The sequence below is a fragment of the Folsomia candida genome, unplaced genomic scaffold (assembly GCF_002217175.1).
Source record: "Folsomia candida strain VU population unplaced genomic scaffold, ASM221717v1 Fcan01_Sc008, whole genome shotgun sequence".
NCBI classification, from domain to species: Eukaryota; Metazoa; Arthropoda; class Collembola; order Entomobryomorpha; family Isotomidae; genus Folsomia; species Folsomia candida.
This window is the reverse complement of record NW_019091200.1, coordinates 1,613,194-1,626,512: the sequence shown is the minus strand read 5'-3', so window position 1 is coordinate 1,626,512 and position 13,319 is coordinate 1,613,194. Positions and strand designations below refer to the sequence as shown.

General features: G+C 42.2%; 4 protein-coding genes across 6 annotated transcripts; 2 read left to right on the top strand and 2 right to left on the bottom strand.

Moving 5' to 3' along the window:
- Nucleotides 1-654: 654 nt before the first annotated feature.
- On the top strand, nt 655-1,940 carry LOC118436455. Its single transcript, XM_035854588.1, has 2 exons — nt 655-1,167; nt 1,433-1,940. The coding sequence occupies exons 1-2, from the start codon at nt 963-965 to the stop codon at nt 1,924-1,926; spliced, it is 699 nt and encodes a 232-aa protein (XP_035710481.1). The 5' UTR covers nt 655-962; the 3' UTR covers nt 1,927-1,940.
- Nucleotides 1,941-5,318: 3,378 nt separating this feature from the next.
- Nucleotides 5,319-8,121, bottom strand: LOC110853497 (solute carrier family 35 member G1). Of its 2 annotated transcripts, XM_035854647.1 has the most exons (6): nt 7,835-8,121; nt 7,262-7,773; nt 6,757-6,949; nt 6,386-6,693; nt 5,758-5,858; nt 5,319-5,693 (listed from the first exon to the last, which is right to left on the bottom strand). In XM_035854647.1, the coding sequence occupies exons 2-6, from the start codon at nt 7,769-7,771 to the stop codon at nt 5,576-5,578; spliced, it is 1,230 nt and encodes a 409-aa protein (XP_035710540.1). In that variant the 5' UTR covers nt 7,772-7,773; nt 7,835-8,121; the 3' UTR covers nt 5,319-5,575. The 2 variants fall into 2 exon arrangements, with proteins under 2 accessions (XP_035710540.1, XP_021957455.2); XM_022101763.2 differs by having other exon boundaries at nt 7,262-8,121.
- A 168-nt stretch (nt 8,122-8,289) lies between these two features.
- On the top strand, nt 8,290-9,734 carry LOC110853509 (nucleoredoxin-like protein 2). 2 transcript variants are annotated; one of them, XM_035854483.1, is made up of 4 exons: nt 8,290-8,852; nt 8,925-9,134; nt 9,225-9,361; nt 9,469-9,734. In XM_035854483.1, the coding sequence occupies exons 2-4, from the start codon at nt 8,934-8,936 to the stop codon at nt 9,641-9,643; spliced, it is 513 nt and encodes a 170-aa protein (XP_035710376.1). In that variant the 5' UTR covers nt 8,290-8,852; nt 8,925-8,933; the 3' UTR covers nt 9,644-9,734. The 2 variants fall into 2 exon arrangements, with proteins under 2 accessions (XP_035710376.1, XP_035710375.1); XM_035854482.1 differs by having other exon boundaries at nt 8,291-9,134.
- LOC118432904 (beta-1,3-glucan-binding protein-like) lies at nt 9,680-13,268 on the bottom strand. The gene is made up of 9 exons (XM_022101141.2): nt 13,111-13,268; nt 12,888-13,050; nt 12,200-12,491; nt 11,795-11,922; nt 11,570-11,721; nt 11,341-11,504; nt 11,015-11,266; nt 10,801-10,949; nt 9,680-10,400 (listed from the first exon to the last, which is right to left on the bottom strand). The coding sequence occupies exons 2-9, from the start codon at nt 12,975-12,977 to the stop codon at nt 10,173-10,175; spliced, it is 1,455 nt and encodes a 484-aa protein (XP_021956833.1). The 5' UTR covers nt 12,978-13,050; nt 13,111-13,268; the 3' UTR covers nt 9,680-10,172.
- Between the last annotated feature and the right edge of the window lie 51 nt (nt 13,269-13,319).

Here is a 13,319-nt window from a genome sequence, read left to right as displayed (position 1 = left end):
GGAGGAGCCGAGACCCGACTGGGAAGGGTTCAGCGTGTTGGGTGCGCTTGATAATGATTGATAAGTGATTATCGTTATCTGATGACTTATTTCATGGTCAGGTTGCTACGGGTGGATCCTCTCTTTCACCTTGCAACATCTCATGGACGAAGATGACCCCAAAGACATCACCCTCCTCACCGGACTGGATGAAATACGCCAAATCTACACAGAAATTGCACAATCTGCCGAAATATTTGTGGACATGGTAGAAAAGTTTTATGAGCATAGTCACAGGCTGAGGTAGGCTAATTAAGAATGGAGAACTCCCAGCGTATGCTCACAGATTTTGACCAAGTTGGTGGCGATTAATCACAAATTTGATTGGTATAAAATTTGCATGGTCACATTTGACAGAGATTGCATCCGAAGAGGAGAACAAATTTAGCAAACAACAAATTTACAACAACAGCAAACAACAAATTTAGCAAATGTAAAATTTTTAAACTTTATAGAGCCCTTTCTCCTCCGGATGCAAATATCTCCGCCAAACCTGCGCATCGTGCCTTTTGCAAATTTCATATTAATTAAATTTGTGATCGATCGACACTATGATCAAAATCTACGTTGGGATACCTCTATTGTAAGTACAGAGTCATTTCCTCCTCCGTATAATCCATACCGAATGACATTTTCAGATCCGACATGCTCTTCACCGTAAAAAAGTTGGTGAAAAAGTGGCGTCTCGAGTCCTCCAGTCCGTTATTGCACAGGCCGGAAAAATCCCTCCTGTCGAGCAGCCTCGGTTCGGGGAGGGGAGGAGGTCGACACGTTAGTAACTCCATGATGGACTATGAGGCGGATTCGGCCTTCCACCTGAATTGGACCCCACTCGCAGTGATGATCAAGTCAGTAGGTGACAAAGGTCTGGACCATTTCCTCTTTTTTCAGAAATACTGTTCTTTCTCTGCAGGTCGAAGAAGATGTCTGTCCCGTACCAGGAATTTGGTGGGCTAATCCTTCCCGAGAAGCTCCACTGGTTCAAAGTGTTTGCGAACCATGTCGTCGATATGGTAGAGCTCGAGGCGGAGGACATGCACGTTGTGGCGGGACAGTTGAGCTGCATCCACATTTCGAACGTTACCCTGACCTCGCACACGGTCAAGTCCCACGCGAGAGAATTGTCGGGTAAGGTGACGGGCAGTGTTTCGGGTGAAAGTAACCACTTGCAAGAAATAACAGGAAGAAAGTGTTTTTTTGCAGCTATTTCGACCTGCAAGAAATGCGCTTATACTTTATACGGCGCATATTTTTCGCACTTTCTCCCATTTTCTTGCACCTCGCATTTCTTGCATTTCTTGCTTTGCACTGCAAGAAATGTAGCAAACCCATCAGAAACGAAACACTGACTTGCGAAAGTTAAATTGCCTTTAATTTAAAAAATATTGCGCAGGAGCTCTCGTCCATTTTTCCAAGATCGCAAAGTCCAACCCCACCCCGACAACGGGTTCTTCTTCTGCTGGTGGGGATGAATCTCAGTCACAGTATTTAGTCCGCCTCCTCTCTGACCTCTGGTTTTCTGCCGACATTCTGTACGAGGAAGCCACGCGACTTGTCCGCATTGTCCGCGAGACGAGAGACATCCTCCGCACGTGTTACGTTTATGCCGATATTTTCTACAAGCTGGGTCTCCCCTCGTACGACGACTTTCTCGTTCAACAAGGTCAAATCAGCGCGACGCGGCCGGGGAGGAACAGCAATCGACCCCAGCAGCACAACGCGTCCACGGTGAAAACCGCGTGGGACAAGTTCATCGGTGGCGATGGCCGGAAGTTGTCCGACCTTGCGGAAATGCTCGTCATGGCGGATTTCTCGACGAGCCCGTACCAACAGATCTTGCAAGTCAGACCGGTCGAGGCGGAAAATATGGTGATGAAGTTGGAGTAAGAAATTAAAAATTACAGAAAACCACAGAATTTAGTTGTGGTTTTAACCACTGTCGATAGCAGCGGTCCAAAACCCGTTTTAACCAGTTTTGGACACCGAATTTTGGACGTCCAAACTGTCCAAAAGTCAAAATTAATGGGAGATTACACTAAACATGTGTTCATAGATTTGCAAAATATTCGTTAATTGGTAAAGAACTTGTAATATTTTGCCCCATTTTTTAATGTCACACGATTTTGACATTTTTAACGTCCAAAATTATTTTGGACAGTTTTGGACGTCCAAAACAAAACATTGAAGAAATTTAAATATTACGAAAGATTTTAGGTAGAAAACCTACTCCAAGCAACTTCGCGGGGCCTTTTAAGACGGCATTATTACATAAAAGCCAGACTCTAATGAACGATTGGCATATAATTTTTAGCCCGAACTAGGGCTTATGTAATCGACCTGTCCGTCTGTCTGTCTTTCCATAACTCTCGAAGGAGTAGGCTGATTTTTACCAAATTTGATACAGACATGCATCTGGGCAACGACCGAGTTCGAAGATGGGTATTAGTGTTTCTCACGGGTCGGGTTCTTGCAAATCCGAAACCCGAACCCGATACTACTGATCCGAAACTTGAGGGCAACCCGAACCCGAAGAACCCGAAACCCGCTTGCAAGGATCCGAACCCGAACTGGCGGATCAAATCCGAAACCCGAACCCGAAAAACCGAATATATTTTAACTTTAAGGGGTGACTGGCTTTTTAGCCTAAAGGTTTCAAACAAACAATACTTCTGTAAATATGACCGAGGAATTATAATTAAGCACATTTCTGCATAAGTACATAACGCATTTTAAAATGTGAATCTTAATTCCTCGACCATAATAATGCAATCTCAAAAATCGACCATGGATAATGGCTTTCCGTGACATTCAGAAATTTTTAAATCAGTTGAAAACTGAAAATGATTTTCAGTTTCAAGTTTCCAATATTAAAGTAAGCTCAAGCTAACTATTTAGCAAATTTTTGATAAAAAAATATATTTTATTTCAATATTCAAACCATAACACTAATTGAAGACACTTGTGAAAAGAAGTTACGACAATTAAAAATTTGAATTATTTAATGAATTACTGCAGCATAACCGTCGTAGCAAGTGTGGTTAACACTTTATTTTCTTTTTTAATGTTTTCGTATTCGTTGTGGCAAAAAGTTCTTGTTGGTTCGGGTTTCGGGTTCTTAGTCGGAACCCGAACCCGACCCGAACCCGAAATTTGGGCTCACATTTCTCGGACCCGAACCCGAACCCGAAAGTTTCGGGTTCTGAAATTTCGCATCCGAAGCAGGACCCAAACCCGATCCGAACCCGAAACCCGAAGTAAGAACCCGAACCCGTGAGAAACACTCGATCAAAAAACATTTAGACCAATGAGTGGTACCCTGGACACGATTATCACCTCGAAAGTATCCCTTGTTAGCTAACTTTTAATTTCAAGTTCTTTGATGAGAAGCCACTAATTGTAAGTATTACCGTGCCGGATTTCATGTTTTTAACGCAATTTCTAAAAATAGATATGGATCACCTCTCTCCCAAATTTCACTTCGATATGACGATTTTGAAAAATCAGTATGGGTCACCCCATAGGGTCCATCAAGATTAAAATTGTTCCAACCTAAATTCAGTTTTTTCTGTTACAATCCACTAGCAACCTTTGTTCCAAATTTCAACTACGTACTACAAATTTTAGAAATCCGTCGGGTCACCCTATCGGGTCTCCCAGGTTTAAAATTTCTGAAACTCCATTCCAATTTAAACGCTTTGAGGTCAGTCGCAATCTTCATACTAAAATTACTGAAAATTATTACTATAGATATTTCTCAAGCTACAAATATTTTACTTGCACTTAAATAATTTAACCTGCTCTAAAGGTTCTTGGTAGTTAAGGGCAACGCATTTGGATAGTAATGACCCCCACCGGCCAACTACTTGGCCGATCATTCCCATCTCCGAACTCATCCTTACTTTTGACCCGAAGATGAAGTGTGCAAAATTTCAAGTCGATAGCTTTTGTTTAAAGAGAGTTATCGTGCGCACAGACGGACGCACAGACGGACGGACAGACAGACATCTTGGTAAATCTATAAGGCCATCTTAAAAGGCCTAAAAATGGAGATTTATGATTTATATTCATGCTTTTAAATACGCAGGTCACAAAGTATGTCCGACCCGAATTTGCCGTACGGTCTTGTCAACAAACCGTCACTAAAGAAGCTGGACAGCCACCACAAACCTTGATTTTAATTAATTATCTACTTAATTGAGTGAACCTGTTAAAACCTGATTTAACCAGATTGCCGATTACTTACATAAATTCATACTTTCAATCGACATTAATTTTGTACTTATATGAGATGACATTGTTTGACAAAGACAAATAATAAATTGTTGCCCAATAAAGAAATTAGACAAGAATAAGACACATACCTAACTGAACGTTATTATTTTAGAAATCCGGGTTAACTACACCACGGTCAATATGTACTCGTATATACATAAGTACGTAACATTCTTCTATTGTTCACCATCGTCCTAGATATTTGCACAGTTGTTCCAATTTTACTATGTAATATGTACGAGGAGATATATTAAGCAGATCCTGATCAGTATAAAAAACTGCAATTTTCCAGTTATTTTTTAGTAGTAAATAACACGCAGACGAAACTGGATGGACGGCGACTGAGGATGCAATGCATTTAACGGCAGGAGGCAATGTGAGACTGACTTTCCCTTTCGTACAAATATACATGAACACGCATACCGAGTGCAAATAATATTTAAGGGGTGAAGAAAAGTCAGCGTCACTTCATGATGCTCGCTCATCCTTGAAATTAGACGCGTGTCGGTATGAATATCAATAAATAAATTGAATTTGTATCTCCCTTCACGAAGCAAGACACGCGACCATGCTCCACAATCTTGCCCAAGTCCAAATTGAATCGTTTTTTACTAATAAAATGGAAACGTGTCGTCATTATGGATGAGAGAGTCAAATGTGTCAAGTTGTACAGAGACACTCACTCTTCTAGTCTCGTCATAATTTGTCGTCAATGTGTGACACGTGGACGGCTGGAAACTCGGAGAGATTTTTGGACGCACTCCCACGGATCGCCCTCCTCTTTTATCTCATCCGTACGTAGGTTTACCCGGGTAGGGGCATTCTATACTCGGATTGGGTATATTGTCCGTGTTATGTATGTATCCAACTCAAGTTAGAATTTTCCATGTTAAAGTTTGATGTAATCTCACGCTAAAAATCGAACGCTTAAAAAGTGTCAAAAATAAATTCTCCCTCTCCTCGCGTGATCTCACTTCATGAGAGCGGATTAAAAAATATGGCCCATATTTACAGATAAAGCTCACCATAAATCTGGCAATTTATTCCTCATTCTTTATCAGCGTTATTCTTACCAGACGAATCTTGACACTTAAAAGTTACCCTCTTTTTATTACATAATACATTAAATTAGTAAAATTGTCGAACCAAAAATTTTGGTTGAAAATATATATACGTAAATTAGATATTTATGTATGCTAAATTCGGAGGTATTTGATTGAATATGAAGAGATTGCACGTTCTCATTACTGCAATTTCGAAGTGACTACATCATCAAGTAGCGAAATCTTGCCCTCGTCGGATGACTCACTGGCAACCCTCGCAACCATTTTCGGAAACCACAAATTAGCACGGCCACCACCACGATGGACGAACCCACGATACTGCAAATACGCAAAATTTTAGTTTTTTTAGATCTAAAAATTCTCAAATTTCCCAATTACATACCTCAACCAATCGGGAATCACGCCCAGAACAATTATTTGTAGGGCAAACCCAAATATAACGTCGCAAGTCCGAATCAACGCTACGGGTCCGGCTTGTTCCGCCTGACGAGTGATAAATAAATAATTATCAAAATTATATTCTTTGTGTGCAAGTAACTACTTGCAAGAAAGTGTTGTTTTGCAGGTATTTTGACCTGCAAGAATGCAAGGCGCAAGAAACTACGCCCCGCCGCTATACTTCCTACGGTGTGTGGCTAAAATGGCGCAAATTTCTTGCACTTTCTTGCAGTTTCTTGTACCTCGCATTTCCTGAGTTTCTTGCTTTTCCGTGCAAGAAATGTAGGAAACCCGCAAGAAACGAAACACTGCTAGTATTTTTTTATGTAATCTTTTCTCCTCGAGAATTGAATAGGAACAAACGAACTGGCGATCCCAGTGCAATTTTATCAGGCATAAAGGAGATTTAGTGTACATAAGAGGATGGTGCAAATTTCTTGCACTTTCTCCCAGTTTCTTGCACCTCGCCTTTCTTGCATTTCTTACTTCGCAGTGCAAGAAATGTAGCAAAATATAAGAAATTATCTACGCTACACTACACAGAAGCTGTCTATATACAGGATTTTATTCACCTTCATGGCCAAAATGATGGCACACTGCCCGAAAAACGTGAACGACGCCAACGCTGCGACCAACCCCCATTCGCCCAAAGTGTTTGGCACGTTCATCGCGGAGAATAAAATGGCGAGGAATAAATTCTCAAATGTTCCCCACACCCCGAACATCAGCGTGGTCACGGAATAGTGAACTTTCCGTATGTAGCGCAAAACCGTGTAGGAAATCGCGGCCAGAATCATGCAGCCCAACGCGAGGCCTGATCCGATCAAGGTGTCCGAGTCAAAGGACGAAGCTCCTGTGAGCAATGGCGGGCGACTGACCCCTACGTAAATGGATAGAAGGTCAGACAGAAATTCGTACGTACAATTTTCAATATTTGTCTCACCCACGACCCCAATTATCGTGAAGATGGAGGCAATCACCGTCACGACGCCACATTTCTCGCCGAGGAAGATCCTCGCAAATACTGCGACGAGAATGGGCGTTGAGGACGCGATGGTCAATGAGTCCCCGAGTGACATGTATTTCAAGGAGTAGAAGTGAAGGAGGAGGGAATTGCAGCTCAGACAGCTTCGCAACTAGAAAACATAAATTTTAATTTCTCGCCATTTGATCTAATTTTAACGATAACTCGTCGCCAAAATGGTCAAAATCAGCACATTTTCAATAACTTCTCCGCTCAGGAAATTTATTTTTAAATTATGGACGACAGAGCAGGGAGTTGCCAATTTAAAAAGATTAGAAGGAGAAAATCTCAAGTTTAAGAGTCCTGCAGCAAAGGAACTCTTCCCAATTATTTAAATTCCCAGATCAGAGAAATGACTAAAAATGTGCTGATTCTAACGATTTTGGTGATGAGTCATCGAATCCTGCTTTTATGCAAGACTTACCAAAACGAGGGAGAAGAGGCCTAGATTTTTACCCCTGTTAAGAGGCCAAACACCCAGCATGATCTTATCTGCCTGATCGAGAATACAAACCTTATGCATAATGATTGGCAAGACGGGCAGGAAGGCGCCCTGAAATCGCCAAAATGCGATCGAAAATGGATGAAAATGGTGCAGTTTTTTGGCGACGAGTGCGCCCAGGGAGAAAATGAGGGAGGAAAGTAGGGCCAGCAACATTCCACGATAGCGCCTTAATGGCGACGCCTTTTTCTTCTTTTTTGTCGAAACTTGGCGATGGACGATGGAAGAGCGACCGTCCGGACCGACGATGACGATCCCAGCCTCAACCCCGGCTTCTGGTGGGGCCTCATCCTCCTCTTCAGACGAGGACTCCGTCTCCGAATGGTTCGAGTACGGATTGTTCGGATCCTCGACCGCGTTGGCGAAGCGATTCCGTATCTTGATGTTGGCCTGGATCGCGAGCGCGGCCGTTTTAAAACGTGGCTTCACCATGTCTGATAACGAATTGGACAATTAAATTGCTAATTAATTTTTAATGAGACAAGCAATGGACACCTGTCTGATATGTCACCGTAACACTGCGTGGTCCACCAAAGTCTAAGTCACGGATTGTGTATTGGCTGGGTTATTATAGCTGAAATGCTGTGTGTACACTATTGTTACGCTTTTGTGCAAAAATCTAATTTTACACGGAATCCTATCCCATCCAGGATATTTGCCCAGTTCTTATGTTATTTTATTACCTAACAAAAAAAAAGTTCCCAGAGTTGATGAGCGATTAACGCCATGCACAAATTTAAAGCCATACACAGTCACACTAATAAATACAGAATATACATATTCTCCCAATTAATCTAAGACATACGATTAGTAGTTCATGAACATATTCTGCGCTTGTATTTAATATTAATATGCAGATGTTTTGTCATCCTTGGTTTGCTTGGCTGTTTAATCAGCAAATATGTATCGTTTTAGGTATGCATAATATTAAGGTGAGGTTTACGTACTAATTTCAGATCTGTACTTGTAATTGTACGTACTTATTCCCCTGAGAATTATGGCTAAAAAATGCCACCTACACTCCCCCCAAAATCTACACGTTCCATTATTCCATCGTGACCGCAAACAGACTAATTTATTGTCAATAATACAATATTCAGGATGATTAATACCCGGCCACTCCTTTCTCATCGGTCACATACATGTGTATGTACGTACATATTTTTTTGTATTTTTTGGCCAAATTGTTATTTTACACATGGTGGAGAATTTTTTAATTGGGGCTTGGTATTTTTTGCAATTCCAAATATTTGTATGGGCAAGTGTGCGATGTGGTTGGTTTTCTTTATGAGGACGTATTATCTGGTGACGACGCATTGATGACGCATTGGGCGTCACAATTTGAGATGACAACGCATTGATGAGAGAATTTTGAATTCCATTTTATTCCCGTGACAATTTAGTGACGTCGTGAATGGCGGTGTTGAGTTGTTGAATCGATAAAATCTGGAGAAACCGGAATTCTGGAGAAGCGCAACTCTACGTCAAACATTGGTCCAGCTCGGAAATATTGGTTTAAGAAAACATTTATATAAGAAAGGTGACACGTTTTTTATGAAAAATATTAACGAAACCTCAATTTAAGATCTGGACCATGACTTCCGCCCCCGTTGGCTTGTCCACGTCTGCCTGGTGGCTGGAGAAAGGTGTCATCCTTCACGATAATAAATACCTCGTTGCAGAGGATCGAAAAACCTACATGTGCGAAAAGGCCAGAATTCTCGTCATCTTCTTTGGCTCTTATCGCAACCGGAGCACAAAGCATTTTGTCAAATATCTCAACAAACTGTATTCGGCAAGTGGTGGCAATTTACATATTTATGAAACCAAATTAAGCTCTCATCTCATCGTATCGATAACCATTTATCTGTTAACCTATTTTTAGTACACGACTGAGAAACGTGCCAGGCTCGAAATCATCTTCATTCCGCAAGATGAAGATGAAGCGGATTGCGAATTCTTTGTGAAGGCTTTGATGGGAGATTGGCTCATCGTGCCGTGGTCGAACCAGCAACTTCGCAGGTTGAATCTCCATTTTCACTGAGAAATTTCAATTTTTCCATTTTTGAAAAATTTTGAAAATGTTTGCAAAAATCAAAATTTTCACATTTAAATGCTTTATTTACTAGAAAGGTGAAGAACATGTACAGCGTGTCGGACCAGCCGTGGCTCGTCGTGGTGAAGAACGACGCGAAGGGGAGCTTGGTCCGGCTGGATGGAAAATCGGACCTTCTCGACTACGGCTACTTTTGCTGGAGGGATTGGATGGAAATTGCGAAAGAGATTCCTCCCCCGGAATCTTGACCTCCGACCACTCGCTCTAAAATTGATCTAATCTGATGAACTTTTCAAATACGTATCGTTTATTATTTACATAATAAATTGAAAACTTGTATCCCATTACATATTTACATAAGTTGATATGTGGTCATTCATGATAAGTAGAATATCGGTCGGCGCACAATAATTAGTTAATTATTAATCACTTAATTAATTATTAACAGTTCTATAATGTGTAAATATGAGTACATTTTCACCAGTCCTCATAGTCTAATAAGTCATCGTCCAGCACATGCTCCTCCAGCTTTGTCAACTTTGGCGTCGTATTTTCGGCACTCGTCGTCACATTATTATTGTCCTTTTTCTTGTCATCGTGGTGATTATGGTGGTGGTGGTGAGTGTCGAATAGTGAGTACATGTCCATTTCCTCGTCCGCCTCGTCCCCATCGTCGTCATCTTCGTCGTCGTCTTCATCCCAGTCCGTACTCCAGTCCATCCCGGTCCCAACCGCAGGCTCCTCTAATTTCGGAACGGAGCTGCGGGCCCCCTCCAGTCAATCGGAGGACACGGTCTGATTGAGGGCGTAGAGGCGGACGTAGTCAATCTGCATCGCGGCCGCGTCCCCACCCCAGGAAGGCTCCCAGTCGTGGCGATTCTCCCAAAACGATTTGGCCGCCACCGCCATGTCGCTGTCCTTCCAGGGCTTGGGATATGGTCCGGAGAAGTCGTCGGAGAAGAAGCCTTGGACTCCGCCCACGTTGATGCCAAGGACGAGGTAGAACTGGAAATTGGACATAAATAAACCGTTACAATGCATGTAGCTAAGGGGTGAAACCAGCGTCTTATTTATACGTCAAAATTAATACATGTTCCTCGTGTAAAATTGATACGTCTGACGTGTTTTCGACATTTGTGAGACCTTGTTCACACGGTCACTGAGGTGTCAACACGTGACCTGCGATCTGGCGCTGTGACCCTGTTACCTACATTGCCCATTTTCTAATCAGGCCTGGCCCTTGACCTAAATAAGCTAGGTTTCAAGTTTCACGTCTGTATGTCGGTTCGTTAATGCAGCGTTAACCGCGTTAATGGACCAACGGATGGATGGACAATCTCATGCATAAAGTGGTTTCACCCCTTAATAAGCATCACTTGATATATGCATAATTGTGCAAATTTACATGTCTGTCGAATGGCGCCATGACCGCATTTTCCGCCGTCGCCCACGGATTCGTGTGTACCCTTCCTCTCGACCAGAGTTCATACATGCTCTTTCTGGGAAATGGGGCCGACACGATACCGTTCCCATCAATTTTCAGCGTGATGGAATCTGAAAATATTTAATTGCCATATTTAGTACAATGCGAATTATGGATTTAGTTGAAGACTATGTACCAGGGGTCCATTCGACCTGATAGAGATGAAAATCAGTATCGAATCCTTCATTATTCTTCGTATTGAGACAGTCAAAGAGGTAGCGTTTCGTTTTGTGGGAACCGAGTCGAATATCGGGACAGGTTTGTTCCGACCCCACGTTGACACCGTTGTGATCAAAGAGTTGTCGATTTCCACGCGTGTCAATCATCTGGACTTGACCGTTGAGGAGATCCGTGCCATAAAAGGATTCCTTCGGTTGGAGGGACATCACTGCAACGGTAATTTAGCGTTTAAAAAAGGTATAGATGGTTTTTTAACAGTAAAACGTGCACTTTTTTACTCACATGGTTCGACCCAGTCCCCCGCCGGCATTTTGGCACGAATCTCCAATACGCCGTATTTGAAGGAGAAGCTCTCCTGCGTGGAGATAGCGGGGGCCATGATGGGATGCACGATGCTCAACCCGTCACCCTTCCAACACAAGGCAGAGTCGTTCTTCTTCTTGCATCTGCATATCCGCAAAATTAAAAAAATCATATTCGCATTAATTATCCAGGATAATTATTTACTTACATTTCAGACGGCTTCCTGCCCAGCAACATGGTCCCATTGTAGACGTAGTCCTCCCCGTACGCGTCCGCGGTGTAAGTCGGCTTCAAGTAGAGGAAGCCATCCTTCACGAAACTGTTGTTCCTTGTGTTCACAAAGTGGAAAAAGTTGCTGCTCTAAAACAAAATATTTAAATTAGGTGGTGTGAAACTATAAATAGACTCGTTAAGTAATTTTCAGTATTAGTACGGGGTCATGATTAAGATGTTGCCACTTTGTCGTGTTGAATGAGTCGAATTCTTCAAACCAGACCAACTGACCAGGTCTCTTCGAGTTGATACCGTTCACTTGGGTGACTGATGGAGTGTCGACATTGGCTGTGAAAAAAGAAACGTGAAAATCAGTGTTTCGTTTCTTGCGAGTTTGCTACATTTCTTTCACTGCAAAGCAAAAAACGCAAGAAATTCGAGGTGCAAGAAACTGCGAGAAATATGCGCCATCCAGCCAAGCGCCAGTTGTTTCTTACGCCTTGCATTTCTTGCAGGTCAAAATATCTGCAAAAAACCCTATTTCTTGCAGTTATTTATTGCACGTGGTGGTAATTTGCACTGGTGAAAATGTGTCTAAATTTCCTTCATGTATTTATCATCTTACGAGGCAATTGTGTCGTTTTGGCAGCATCAGTGACCCCGACTTGGCCCAGCGTGGTCGTCGTTTGCAGCGTTGGTGGAGTTGATACTGCGGCTGAGTGCTTACTGGCTAAAACGACACTGTCCGGACAACTCGAGCCCATTCCCACCACGACCGTTCCAATGAAGAGGATGAGTGACAGGATGAAACACCCGACAGCAATTATGATCACGATGAGACGTCCATTTATATTGTACGGGCTGAGGATGGAGGTCGAGGAGGACTTGTTGTTTCTGAAACGGGCGCTAATGTCGTCCTAAATAGATAATTGGATAAAATGATGACGCACAATGGAAATCTCCCAGCGTATGCTCTCCGATTTTGACTAAATTACTGTCAATTGTTCGCAAATTTAATTAGTATGGAATTTGCAAATGTATTATCTCCCAATGGTCACGTTTGGCAATTTGCAACCGAAAAGGGGAAAAGCGCAGCAAATTTAGAAAGTGTATAATTTTTCAACTTTAGGGCGCGTTTTCTCCTTTTTGGATGCGAAAATCTCCACCAAACGTGACCATTGGGAGATGGTGCCTTTTGCAAATTTCGTGCTAATTAAATTTGTGATCGATTATCTAATACGAGTTTGCTCAAAATCTGAGAGCATGCACTGGGAGACCTCCAATGTCAGAGTAAATTTTCTGTATGTACGTACTGAATTATTCAAGTCGTTGGGACTATCGACAAGATCCATGGTGGAGAAGGGGTGTACCTCGCTGTTCGTGAGGGGACGCGTGTCTCCCATGGTTCAGCAATTAACTTGTGTATTTTAGGAGGACAAAATTGACCCAAAGTGTTGATGGGCGTATTAAGAAATGCTGATCAATAAATAACAATCTTTTTACTGAGAAATTCTGATTAAGAACTATTCAATTTACGTTAATTTCTTGACGATGTGAAAGTCCAGTCCAGTCCAGTTGTGGGATAAGTAAGATGAAGAAATGGTGGTGATGGGCACTAGATGCTCGACTTGTGACATGACCAGATCAAGTAGTCGTACCGTATCGTATATCAATCCCTCTAGAGATGTAGCATGGTCTACGAGATACATATGCACTTATATTCATGGTGATAGGTATCCCAAGGT